The 13,461-nt window shown below is 47.1% G+C and overlaps 2 protein-coding genes across 3 annotated transcripts in view; one reads left to right on the top strand and one right to left on the bottom strand.

Annotated features, from left to right (window-relative positions):
- Positions 1-13,461, top strand: part of LOC111841046 (syntaxin-binding protein 3) — a 63,991-nt gene that overhangs the window by 6,361 nt on the left and 44,169 nt on the right. The gene's annotated exons all lie outside the window — the stretch shown is intronic.
- The window catches only part of LOC111841044 (uncharacterized), a 29,868-nt gene that overhangs the window by 5,318 nt on the left and 11,089 nt on the right, over positions 1-13,461 (bottom strand). The window contains exons 19-42 of the mRNA XM_072703996.1: positions 13,148-13,408; positions 12,723-12,983; positions 12,380-12,640; positions 11,793-12,053; positions 10,516-10,776; positions 10,155-10,415; positions 9,730-9,990; positions 9,387-9,647; positions 8,799-9,059; positions 7,524-7,784; positions 7,163-7,423; positions 6,738-6,998; positions 6,395-6,655; positions 6,054-6,308; positions 5,541-5,801; positions 5,179-5,439; positions 4,759-5,019; positions 4,412-4,672; positions 4,071-4,325; positions 3,651-3,911; positions 1,198-1,458; positions 837-1,097; positions 412-672; positions 69-329 (exon numbers count right to left, since the gene is read on the bottom strand). Of these exons, the coding sequence (XP_072560097.1) occupies positions 69-329; positions 412-672; positions 837-1,097; positions 1,198-1,458; positions 3,651-3,911; positions 4,071-4,325; positions 4,412-4,672; positions 4,759-5,019; positions 5,179-5,439; positions 5,541-5,801; positions 6,054-6,308; positions 6,395-6,655; positions 6,738-6,998; positions 7,163-7,423; positions 7,524-7,784; positions 8,799-9,059; positions 9,387-9,647; positions 9,730-9,990; positions 10,155-10,415; positions 10,516-10,776; positions 11,793-12,053; positions 12,380-12,640; positions 12,723-12,983; positions 13,148-13,408 (6,252 nt within the window). The remainder of the gene's footprint in view (positions 1-68; positions 330-411; positions 673-836; positions 1,098-1,197; positions 1,459-3,650; positions 3,912-4,070; positions 4,326-4,411; positions 4,673-4,758; positions 5,020-5,178; positions 5,440-5,540; positions 5,802-6,053; positions 6,309-6,394; positions 6,656-6,737; positions 6,999-7,162; positions 7,424-7,523; positions 7,785-8,798; positions 9,060-9,386; positions 9,648-9,729; positions 9,991-10,154; positions 10,416-10,515; positions 10,777-11,792; positions 12,054-12,379; positions 12,641-12,722; positions 12,984-13,147; positions 13,409-13,461) is intronic.

The raw sequence follows: 13,461 nt of genomic DNA, 5'->3' as shown, positions 1-13,461 counted from the left end.
TAGAGTCAACTCTGTTCCATAAGTCAAGCTTGGGAATTCCCTCGCGGAAGACCTTGACAGAGGCTTACCTGTAGACACAGAAATGGCAGGGCTGCTGGTGCTGTTGCATTGGCTGTCCAGGGCGAGCACACTGATGTTATACTGCTGAGAGCACTGCAGCTGGCTGAAGTAGCAGGAGAGGTTGGCTGTGGTACATGAATTGGAGTAGCCATTTGAGCTCAGAATCCTGGCAGCATAGGTCCTAGCACCACGACTGCTGATCCAGGACACCCGCAGTGTGTTCGATGCACAATCCACGTTCCCTTGGACAAGCTGAGTAACACATGGCACTACGGGAAAAAAGTGTGACTGCTCACATCAGGACCACAATGCAAAAGTGGTAGGGCATACCTTAGCTGAGAGTCAACTCACCAGTGCGTATGGTTTGTGTCACGCTTGGAGGGCTGCGGCAGTCATTACTGGAGGCCGTGACATTTACGGTGTAATTCTGGCCGCAGATCAAACTGCCGATGGTGCAACTGGTATTCCAGGCGCTACAGAATTGCACAGTGCCATCTGCTGATCTGATGCTCACGCTGTAGTTCAGGAGATCTAGGTTTGGATCCCAGCTTACTGTTAGGTTGTTGCTGCCACAGTCAAGGCGGTTCTGGACGTTCGAAGGGGTACATGGACCTACGATGAAGAAGACACATGATTACACTTCAGTATACAAAATCAGTGGGCAGCGGGTTGTCTGCATATCTCCAGAGATTTAATGTAACTGAACTTCACTGTGTTGAAGCACATCTCATACACTCATGGCAGCATCAGGATAAAAGAGACTCGGGTCATCTTACCAGTTTTCAGGGTGAATGGTGTGCTGTTTGGACTTTGACAGCTGGTGTCACTGGCTGATACAGTGCAGTTGTAATTCTGACCACAGAGGAGGCCGCTTAGTTGGCAGCTAGGGGCAGTGTTATTGCAGTTCACTCTGTCTCCAGCCCCTCCCACTGCTAGCACATTATACATCAAACTATTTGTGCTTATATTCCACGTGATCAAGGCTGTGTTGGATGAGCAGTCAATGAATCCTCCCAAGTTAGTAGGAGAACATGGTGCTGTGGGGGAAGAGTATATGGTCGCACTAGGACAACTGTTTTCCCACAACCCCCTTCGTACCCCTAGCCACGCCCTATAGTACCAGGCCCTCACTCTTACCTGCCAATACTGTGACTGTCTGGCTTGAAAGGCTGCTGCAGCTGTTACCCACAGCCGTCACTCCCACGCTGTAGTTCTGACTGCAGCGCAGGCCGGTAATGTTGCAGGTTGTGCTGTTAGAGATGCAGTCCACCCTGTGTCCACTGTTGCTCAGGGCAGTGGCAGTATAATTTCTGGCTCCTTGGCTGGCTGCCCAGCTCAGCATGACTGAGCTCTGCTGGCAGTTTCGCACTGCAGTCAAATTAGTGGGCACACAGGGCACTGTGGACATACCATATGAATACTCAGTCACAGCGTCTCAAACCTGACATAAGGTAGTGATGTTCACATTCCTGGATTGCAATCTATAAAAATGAACATTTATTCAATGTAAGAAAGCGGATCTTTCTGGATGACAGAGATTCTGCTGGGCCTGCTTAAGCAGATGCCACTGACAGACCGCACCACTACACATAAAAGAATCTTCAATCAGCAATGAAACAGGCAAGTCTCACTACTATAAAGTACTATACTATATGGAGTACTATACTATAGACCCTCATATACCAGTGCTACTTGCTTATAATGGACGAGGTCCGCTGGTCTCCGCTGCGCGCCTTTAAGAACATGCAGAAAATGCATCGGATATACCGGACTCGCATATAACAGAATTTCGCTTATAACGGACAAACAATTTGGTCCCCAGGGCCGCTTTTAGCTGTAGTTTTGTTCGGCTATAACGGACATGCAGCTCCGCCGACAAGGCACGTGGCTTGCCGGTGATATCCAGCGCAGATACGTAGTCGGGATTATTAATAGTCACGCATCTGGTCAGGTAAAGTTGGATTACTACATGTACAATATAATAATCTATACCACAAGTGTGTCTGCTGGGGTGTGGCATGAGTAAATGGTGTCCTGTAGTTGTGTTCTGGGCATACAGCAACTCTGTATGTAATGGACTGTTTTGGCAGGTCCCTTAAAGTCCGTTATAACGGGATTTTACTGTATATGAAACATTTGGGACAGGTATAGAGAATCATTCGATCCTTTTACAAGCAATATACTGCCAACCCAGTTTTGCAGAGTCTCTGTTCATTGAGGCAAACAAACCTACGTTATTCATTTTCCAGGGGAAAAGTAACACGAAGTCAGAAAGAAGTCAGACCACAGATCATATATAAATACATTTTCTAACCTCTGTGATCAGAGTGATAAAAATGGCTAGAGAATTTGAAGACGGGTTGACTGTGAAAGTCCAGAAATACCGGCATTTATACGATTCCTTGCTACATTATTATAAAGACTCCTAGATGGCTACAAAATAACATACGTTAGTACTGCAAAACCATATATTCCCGTGTGTGTTTTTGTCAGTGTTGGTATCGTTTAGACTTTTTTGTTAAATTTTTATTTTAAAAAAATATATATATATTTTCATTAAAAATCTAGTTTAGTTTTAGGCGTAGTTTTGCTAGTTTTTATTTTAAAGATGTGAATCTGTTTTGTGGTTGTATATTTTAATTTAATTTAATTTTATTGCTAGGGATAGATGGAAAGTTGTAGGACTTTGCTGGCTACTACAAAATGTCGCAAGATGGTTTTATATTTCTGTGGTTCAAGGTTATTGCACAAGAGACCCAAAGATAACCACATTATTACTTTAGCTGAACAGTATTTAAAAACGGCAACTAGGAGTATTTGACATCTGATTTTATCTTAGTTGGTTTTCGAACCAGTATTTATAGTTGTAGTTTAGTTGTAGTTTTTATTTTTATATCTTATTTTATTTCAGTTCATGGACTTGTTCTCCTTAACGATTATAACCCTGCCTTTCATACTAAGTACATAATGCTAAGAAAATTTTAGTAAAATTCTGATTTATTTTTATAACATCCATACCACACTCCATAAAAGTGATTTTTAAGAGCAACCTTGCCTGGCGCATTGGCACTAGAAGTTGGAACATTCAGGACCGTGGAAGGTGCAGCACTATGTTGCAGCTTTCACATAAAGTATGAATCGACCCGGAGCCACATTTACGGCACAGAGAACAGATAAGAGGGCAGAAGTAACACAACTAGCTAAAATGCTGAGGGCCTTTGTTCTGTTGTTAACAACCACATATGTAAACACAATTTTCCAATATCAAGGTCAGAAAAAATTATTGATGTTATGTCCATTTATCTTGCGATAAGTCGATAACGTAATTATCGTAACAGACCTAGCTATCACCAAAAAACACACTGCAGGATGAGCTCTTGGCTCAAGGTAACAGAAACAGCGATCACAAAGAATCAGAACCTGGCAACAGCCAAAGGCTGGTTAAGCGTTGCTGTTGTGTTTGTCCATTCTCAGGTGCAGTTGTGTTTGGGTGAACCCATACAAGTCAGAAGCCGTATGACATTCTTACCAGACCTCCCATAAACTCTGCCTGAAGAGTGCATGACAGCTTCCTCATTGTAGAAACCTACCTGTAAGTATGTAAGAGGCAGGACTGGCAGCACTGCCACAGCTTGCCCCAGCTACAGAGGCTCGCACAGTGTAGTTCTGGCCACACCGAAGGTCCACCAGGTCACAGGTGCCATTTGTGGACCGGCACCAAGTCTGATGGCCCTGGGATGACGAGGCGTTGACGACAACGTCGACCACAGCGTTCCCCGTCACCCATGACAGTGAGGCCACGTTGGTGGTGCAATTCAGGGTACTGTTTACTATCACAGGTGGGCAAGGAGCTGGAAGGCACAAATATATTCTGGTCATTTTCCTCCTATTCTGAAGTCATAGGTATTATACACGCAATTACTGTTCGTCTTTCATTAACTGTGCATATATATTTTCTCCCTTGATATCAGGCCCCTCTATCTAATATTCTCTCATCTTCATAACCCTACCTGTTGTCATGGTAGCACTTGTCCGCAGAGTGCTGTTGCAGTTACCGTCATCAGCTAGCACAGTTATGTTATAGGTCTGTCCACACTGCAGACCATTCAGCTGACAGGTAGTGCTGCTGGTGAAACACTGGAATGACCTACTGGCCGCAGCCAACACTGTATAACGACGCACCCCCAGGCTGGCATCCCAGGATACCATTGCTGTACTGGTATTGCAGGATAGGTTGGTAGCCACGTTCACTGGGCTGCAGGGAACTGGAGAGAGTGAGGAGGTAGAGTCAACTCTGTTCCTTAAGTCAAGCTTGGGAATTCCCTCGGGGAAGAGCTTGACAGAGGCTTACCTGTAGACACAGAAATGGCAGGGCTGCTGGTGCTGTTGCATTGGCTGTCCAGGGCGAGCACACTGATGTTATACTGCTGGGAGCACTGCAGCTGGCTGAAGGAGCAGGAGAGGTCGGCTGTGGTACATGAATTGGAGTAGCCATTCGAGCCCAGAATCCTGGCAGCATAGGTCCTAGCAACACGAATGCTAATCCAGGACACCAGCAGTGTGTTCGATGCACAATCGATGTTCCCTTGGACAAGCTGAGGAACACATGGCACTTTGGGGAAAAAAAGTGTGTTAGTACTCTGATCAGGACTACAATGCAAAAGTGGTAGGGTCTACCTTAAAAGTGAGTCAACCCACCAGTACGTATGGTTCGTGTCACACTTGGAGGGCTGCGGCAGTAATTATTAGTGGCTGTTACAGTGAAGGCGTAATCCTGGCCACAGGTCAAACTGGTGACACTACAACTGGTATATAAGCTGGTACAGGTCTGCACAATGCCATCCGCTGATCTGACACCAACGTTATAGTTCAGGGGATCTGGATTTGGATCCCAGCTGACTGTCAGGTTGTTGGTACCACAATCAAGGCGGTTCTGGACATTCGTTGGGGTGCAAGGAGCTGTGATGAAGAAGATGAAAAAATAAGACTGTAAATTACCTCAAAGGACAGCAGGCTGTCTGAATATCTTCATGTACTTAAATGAACTCCATTGGGTTGTAGCATGACTTATACTCTAATGACAACATCAAGGTAAGGAAGAACAGCATACCCTCATACCTGTTGGTAGGATGAATGGTGTGCTGTTTGGACTTTGACAGCTAGAATCACTGGCTGATACAGTGAAGTTGTAATTCTGACCACAGAGGAGGCCGCTTAGTTGGCAGCTAGGGGCAGTGCTATTGCAGTTCACTCTGTCTCCAGCCCTCCCGATTGCCAGTACATTGTAAGATAAACTGTTAGGGCTTACATCCCATGTGAGTGAGACTGCATTGGATAAGCATTCAAGTGAGCCTGTGACACGAACAGGAGAACATGGTGCTGTGGGGAAAAAATTATATGGTCATACTAGGAGAACTCTCCTTTCACAACCCCCCTCAAACACCTAGCCACACGCTTCTATGCCTAGCCCTCACTCTTACCTGCCAATACTGTGACTGCCTGGCTTGAAAGGCTGCTGCAGCTGTCACTCACAGCCATCACTCCCACACTGTAGTTCTGACTGCAGCGCAGGCCGGTAATGTTGCAGGTTGTGTTGTTAGAGATGCAGTCCACCCTGTGTCCACTGTTGCTCAGGGCAGTGGCAGTATAATTTCTGGCTCCTTGGCTGGCTGCCCAGCTCAGCATGACTGAGCTCTGCTGGCAGTTTCGCACTGCAGTCACATTAGTGGGCACACAGGGCACTGTGGACATACCATATCAATACTCATTAGGGGCATTGTAAAACTGAAACCATTCACATTGTTATTTGTAAATTCTTCAACAACCCAGATAAGCAAGTGGGTGTCAATGTCCCTGGATCAACTTCTATCAAAACTAAATTACGATTATTATTTGAGCCATTATTGTTTATGTTTCATTTACAGTATGCATAAATATTTCCCCCTTAATATCAGGCCCCTCTATCTAATATTCTCTCATCTTCATAACCCTACCTGTTGTCATGGTAGCACTTGTCCGCAGAGTGCTGTTGCAGTTACCGTCATCAGCTAGCACAGTTATGTTATAGGTCTGTCCACACTGCAGACCATTCAGCTGACAGGTAGTGCTGTTGGTGAAACACTGGAATGACCTGCTGGCCGCAGCCAACACTGTATAACGACGCGCCCCCAGGCTGGCATCCCAGGATACCATTGCTGTACTGGTATTGCAGGATAGGTTGGTAGCCACGTTCACTGGGCTGCAGGGAACTGGAGAGAGAGATAAGGTTGAGTGAACTCTGTTCCTTAAGTCAAGCTTGGGAATTCCCTCGGGGAAGACCTGGACAGAGGCTTACCTGTAGACACAGAAATGGCAGGGCTGCTGGTGCTGTTGCATTGGCTGTCCAGGGCGAGCACACTGATGTTATACTGCTGGGAGCACTGCAGCTGGCTGAAGGAGCAGGAGAGGTTGGCTGTGGTACATGAATTGGAGTAGCCATTCGAGCCCAGAATCCTGGCAGCATAGGTCCTAGCACCACGACTGCTGATCCAGGACATCAGCAGTGTGTTCGATGCACAATCCACGTTCCCTTGGACAAGCTGAGGAACACATGGCACTACGGGAAAAAAGTGTGACTGCTCACATCAGGACCACAATGCAAAAGTGGTAGGGCATACCTTAGCTGAGAGTCAACTCACCAGTGCGTACGGTTTGTGTCACACTTGGAGGGCTGCGGCAGTCATTACTGGAGGCCGTGACATTTAAGGTGTAATTCTGGCCGCAGATCAAACTGCCGATGGTGCAACTGGTATTCCAGGTGCTACAGAATTGCACAGTGCCATCTGCTGATCTGATGCTCACGCTGTAGTTCAGGAGATCTAGGTTTGGATCCCAGCTTACTGTTAGGTTGTTGCTGCCACAGTCAAGGCGGTTCTGGACGTTCGAAGGGGTACATGGAGCTACGATGAAGAAGACACATGATTACACTTCAGTATACAAAATCAGTGGGCAGTGGGTTGTCTGCATATCTCCAGAGATTTAATGTAACTGAACTTCACTGTGTTGAAGCACATCTCATACACTCATGGCAGCATCAGGATAAAGGAGACTCAGGTCATCTTACCAGTTTTCAGGGTGAATGGTGTGCTGTTTGGACTTTGACAGCTGGTGTCACTGGCTGATACAGTGAAGTTGTAATTCTGACCACAGAGGAGGCCGCTTAGTTGGCAGCTAGGGGCAGTGTTATTGCAGTTCACTCTGTCTCCAGCCCCTCCCACTGCTTGCACATTATACATCAAACTATTTGTGCTTATATTCCACGTGATCAAGGCTGTGTTGGATGAGCAGTCAATGAATCCTCCCAAGTTAGTAGGAGAACATGGTGCTGTGGGGGAAGAGTATATGGTCACACTAGGACAACTGTTTTCCCACAACCCCCTTCGTGCCCCTCGCCACGCCCTATAATACCAGGCCCTCACTCTTACCTGCCAATACTGTGACTGTCTGGCTTGAGAGGCTGCTGCAGCTGTCACCCACAGCCGTCACTCCCACGCTGTAGTTCTGACTGCAGCGCAGGCCGACCATGTTGCAGGTTGTGTTGTTAGAGATGCAGTCCACCCTGTGTCCACTGTTGCTCAGGGCAGTGGCAGTATAATTTCTGGCTCCTTGGCTGGCTGCCCAGCTCAGCATGACTGAGCTCTGCTGGCAGTTTCGCACTGCAGTCACATTAGTGGGCACACAGGGCACTGTGGACATACCATATCAATACTCAATCACTGCATTTCAGAATTCACACGAGGAAGTCAGTGTTCCCATTTCTAGATTGCAGTCTAACGAAATGAACATTCATTCAATAAAATAAGTAAAAGTGGACCTTGCTGGATGAGAGAGGTTCTGCTGGACCTGCTTAAGCAGGTGCCACTGACAGAACGCACCACTACACATAAAAGGCAGGTGTTCTGAAGAACATTCAATCAGCAACGAAGCAGGCAAATCTCACTACTTCGGAGTGTGACACGTGGGCTGGGCTTGCTAACAGCCTCTCTTGATGGTCACCACTGTTACACAGAAAGTGTCCCCACAGTGCAGGTGGATGAAGGTGCATCTGCTGTTGTTGGACTGACAAAGGTGTGTGTCTGTCAGTGCCTGTTGCTGTTGCCAGATATGACTTTGCTCCAGACATGGGAGCCCAGATTACAGAACCAATGTTACCCTCATGTACTAGTGTTACCACCACACTGATGGAAGCACAGAGGACTGTCAGGCACAGGTGTTGAATTAAAAAAAGGATTCTTAAAAGCAAAAGGCATCACTATTCATACTTAATGTAGATTTAGGGGTAAAGAATTCTTGTTTCCCAATCTCCAAAATTCATTTTCCGTCCAGTGCCACCTCCTCAAATACCCTTTTACCTGCAGTAAAGGTGTTTCTTTTCATGCTGTGTACTTGCAGTTACAATGTATATTTATCTGCCTGATTGTAGCTGCATTGTAGACATTTTAATAAAATGTCAGCCTGAAATAGTCAGTACACACAAAGCTGGGTACTTTTAGAAATAGTGCAGGATGATTCCTTGACTCAAGGTAACAGAGACAGTGATCACAGGGAATCAGAACCTGCCAAGGGCCAATGGCTGGTTATGTGTTGTATTTCTGTGTCGGTTAACTCATACAAGGAGGAAGCCATATGACATTCTTACCAGACCTCCCATAAACTCTGCCTGAAGAGTGCATGACAGCTTCCTCATTGTAGAAACCTACCTGTAAGTATGTAAGAGGCAGGACTGGCAGCACTGCCACAGCTTGCTCCAGCTACAGAGGCTCGCACAGTGTAGTTCTGGCCACACCGAAGGTCCACCAGGTCACAGGTGCCATTTGTGGACCGGCACCAAGTCTGATGGCCCTGGGATGACGAGGCGTTGACGACAACGTCGACCACAGCGTTGCCCGTCACCCATGACAGTGAGGCCACGTTGGTGGTGCAATTCAGGGTACTGTTTACTATCACAGGTGGGCAAGGAGCTGGAAGGCACAAATATATTCTGGTCATTTTCCTCCTATTCTGAAGTCATAGTTATTATACACGCAATTACTGTTTGAAAATATATAAGTGTGCATATATATTTTCCCTCTCAACCTCAGTACCCTCTATCTAATATTCTCACATCCTCAACACCCTACCCAGACTGGCATCCCAGGATACTATTGCTGTGCTGACATTGCAGGATAGGTTGGTAGCCACATTCATTGGGGTGCATGGAACTGGAGAGAGTGAGGAGTTTGAATGAACTATGTTCCATGATTCAAGCTTGAGAAATTCCCTCAGGGAAGACCTTGACAGAGGCTTACCTGTAGACACAGAAGTGGTAGGGCTGCTGGTGCTGTTGCATTGGCTGTCCAGGGCGAGCACACTGATGTTATACTGCTGGGAGCACTGCAGCTGGCTGAAGGAGCAGGAGAGGTTGGCTGTGGTACATGAATTGGAGTAGCCATTCGAGCCCAGAATCCTGGCAGCATAGGTCCTAGCACCACGACTGCTGATCCAGGACGCCAGCAGTGTGTTCGATGCACAATCCACGTTCCCTTGGACAAGCTGAGGAACACATGGCACTACGGGAAAAAAGTGTGACTGCTCACATCAGGACCACAATGCAAAAGTGGTAGGGCATACCTTAGCTGAGAGTCAACTCACCAGTGCGTACGGTTTGTGTCACGCTTGGAGGGCTGCGGCAGTCATTACTGGAGGCCGTGACATTTACGGTGTAATTCTGGCCGCAGATCAAACTGCCGATGGTGCAACTGGTATTCCAGGTGCTACAGAATTGCACAGTGCCATCTGCTGATCTGATGCTCACGCTGTAGTTCAGGAGATCTAGGTTTGGATCCCAGCTTACTGTTAGGTTGTTGCTGCCACAGTCAAGGCGGTTCTGGACGTTCGAAGGGGTACATGGAGCTACGATGAAGAAGACACATTATTACACTTCAGTATACAAAATCAGTGGGCAGTGGGTTGTCTGCATATCTCCAGAGATTTAATGTAACTGAACTTCACTGTGTTGAAGCACATCTCATACACTCATGGCAGCATCAGGATAAAGGAGACTCAGGTCATCTTACCAGTTTTCAGGGTGAATGGTGTGCTGTTTGGACTTTGACAGCTGGTGTCACTGGCTGATACAGTGAAGTTGTAATTCTGACCACAGAGGAGGCCGCTTAGTTGGCAGCTAGGGGCAGTGTTATTGCAGTTCACTCTGTCTCCAGCCCCTCCCACTGCTTGCACATTATACATCAAACTATTTGTGCTTATATTCCACGTGATCAAGGCTGTGTTGGATGAGCAGTCAATGAATCCTCCCAAGTTAGTAGGAGAACATGGTGCTGTGGGGGAAGAGTATATGGTCGCACTAGGACAACTGTTTTTCCACAACCCCCTTCGTACCCCTCGCCACGCCCTATAGTACCAGGCCCTCACTCTTACCTGCCAATACTGTGACTGCCTGGCTTGAAAGGCTGCTGCAGCTGTCACCCACAGCCGTCACTCCCACGCTGTAGTTCTGACTGCAGCGCAGGCCGGTAATGTTGCAGGTTGTGTTGTTAGAGATGCAGTCCACCCTGTGTCCACTGTTGCTCAGGGCAGTGGCAGTATAATTTCTGGCTCCTTGGCTGGCTGCCCAGCTCAGCATGACTGAGCTCTGCTGGCAGTTTCGCACTGCAGTCACATTAGTGGGCACACAGGGCACTGTGGACATACCATATCAATACTCAATCACTGCATTTCAGAATTCACACGAGGAAGTCAGTGTTCCCATTTCTAGATTGCAGTCTAACGAAATGAACATTCATTCAATAAAATAAGTAAAAGTGGACCTTGCTGGATGAGAGAGGTTCTGCTGGGCCTGCTTAAGCAGGTGCCACTGACAGAACGCACCACTACACATAAAAGGCAGGTGTTCTGAAGAACATTCAATCAGCAACGAAGCAGGCAAATCTCACTACTTCGGAGTGTGACACGTGGGCTGGGCTTGCTAACAGCCTCTCTTGATGGTCACCACTGTTACACAGAAAGTGTCCCCACAGTGCAGGTGGATGAAGGTGCATCTGCTGTTGTTGGACTGACAAAGGTGTGTGTCTGTCAGTGCCTGTTGCTGTTGCCAGATATGACTTTGCTCCAGACATGGGAGCCCAGATTACAGAACCAATGTTACCCTCATGTACTAGTGTTACCACCACACTGATGGAAGCACAGAGGACTGTCAGTCACAGGTGTTGAATTAAAAAAAGGATTCTTAAAAGCAAAAGGCATCACTATTCATACTTAATGTAGATTTATGGGTAAAGAATTCTTGTTTCCCAATCTCCAAAATTCATTTTCTGTCCAGTGCCACCTCCTCAAATACCCTTTTACCTGCAGTAAAGGTGTTTCTTTTCATGCTGTGTACTTGCAGTTACAATGTATATTTATCTGCCTGATTGTAGCTGCATTGTAGACTTATTTTAATAAAATGTCAGCCTGAAATAGTCAGTACACACAAAGCTGGGTACTTTTAGAAATAGTGCAGGATGATTCCTTGACTCAAGGTAACAGAGACAGTGATCACAGGGAATCAGAACCTGCCAAGGGCCAATGGCTGGTTATGTGTTGTATTTCTGTGTCGGTTAACTCATACAAGGAGGAAGCCATATGACATTCTTACCAGACCTCCCATAAACTCTGCCTGAAGAGTGCATGACAGCTTCCTCATTGTAGAAACCTACCTGTAAGTATGTAAGAGGCAGGACTGGCAGCACTGCCACAGCTTGCCCCAGCTACAGAGGCTCGCACAGTGTAGTTCTGGCCACACCGAAGGTCCACCAGGTCACAGGTGCCATTTGTGGACCGGCACCAAGTCTGATGGCCCTGGGATGACGAGGCGTTGACGACAACGTCGACCACAGCGTTGCCCGTCACCCATGACAGTGAGGCCACGTTGGTGGTGCAATTCAGGGTACTGTTTACTATCACAGGTGGGCAAGGAGCTGGAAGGCACAAATATATTCTGGTCATTTTCCTCCTATTCTGAAGTCATAGGTATTATACACGCAATTACTGTTTGAAAATATATAAGTGTGCATATATATTTTCCCTCTCTACCTCAGTACCCTCTATCTAATATTCTCACATCCTCAACACCCTACCCAGGCTGGCATCCCAGGATACTATTGCTGTGCTGGCATTGCAGGATAGGTTGGTAGCCACATTCATTGGGGTGCATGGAACTGGAGAGAGTGAGGAGTTTAAGTGAACTTTGTTCTTTAAGTCAAGCTTGGGAATTCCCTCGGGGAAGAGCTTGACAGAGGCTTACCTGTAGACACAGAAATGGCAGGGCTGCTGGTGCTGTTGCATTGGCTGTCCAGGGCGAGCACACTGATGTTATACTGCTGGGAGCACTGCAGCTGGCTGAAGGAGCAGGAGAGGTTGGCTGTGGTACATGAATTGGAGTAGCCATTCGAGCCCAGAATCCTGGCAGCATAGGTCCTAGCACCACGACTGCTGATCCAGGACACCAGCAGTGTGTTCGATGCACAATCCACGTTCCCTTGGACAAGCTGAGGAACACATGGCACTACGGGAAAAAAGTGTGACTGCTCACATCAGGACCACAATGCAAAAGTGGTAGGGCATACCTTAGCTGAGAGTCAACTCACCAGTGCGTACGGTTTGTGTCACGCTTGGAGGGCTGCGGCAGTCATTACTGGAGGCCGTGACATTTACGGTGTAATTCTGGCCGCAGATCAAACTGCCGATGGTGCAACTGGTATTCCAGGTGCTACAGAATTGCACAGTGCCATCTGCTGATCTGATGCTCACGCTGTAGTTCAGGAGATCTAGGTTTGGATCCCAGCTTACTGTTAGGTTGTTGCTGCCACAGTCAAGGCGGTTCTGGACGTTCGAAGGGGTACATGGAGCTACGATGAAGAAGACACATTATTACACTTCAGTATACAAAATCAGTGGGCAGTGGGTTGTCTGCATATCTCCAGAGATTTAATGTAACTGAACTTCACTGTGTTGAAGCACATCTCATACATTCATGGCAGCATCAGGATAAAGGAGACTCAGGTCATCTTACCAGTTTTCAGGGTGAATGGTGTGCTGTTTGGACTTTGACAGCTGGTGTCACTGGCTGATACAGTGAAGTTGTAATTCTGACCACAGAGGAGGCCGCTTAGTTGGCAGCTAGGGGCAGTGTTATTGCAGTTCACTCTGTCTCCAGCCCCTCCCACTGCTTGCACATTATACATCAAACTATTTGTGCTTATATTCCACGTGATCAAGGCTGTGTTGGATGAGCAGTCAATGAATCCTCCCAAGTTAGTAGGAGAACATGGTGCTGTGGGGGAAGAGTATATGGTCGCACTAGGACAACTGTTTTTCCACAACCCC

The sequence above is a fragment of the Paramormyrops kingsleyae genome, chromosome 21 (assembly GCF_048594095.1).
Source record: "Paramormyrops kingsleyae isolate MSU_618 chromosome 21, PKINGS_0.4, whole genome shotgun sequence".
In the NCBI taxonomy this organism is placed as follows: Eukaryota; Metazoa; Chordata; class Actinopteri; order Osteoglossiformes; family Mormyridae; genus Paramormyrops; species Paramormyrops kingsleyae.
Note: the sequence above shows the minus strand (reverse complement) of the source record. Positions and strands in the feature narration are given on the sequence as shown.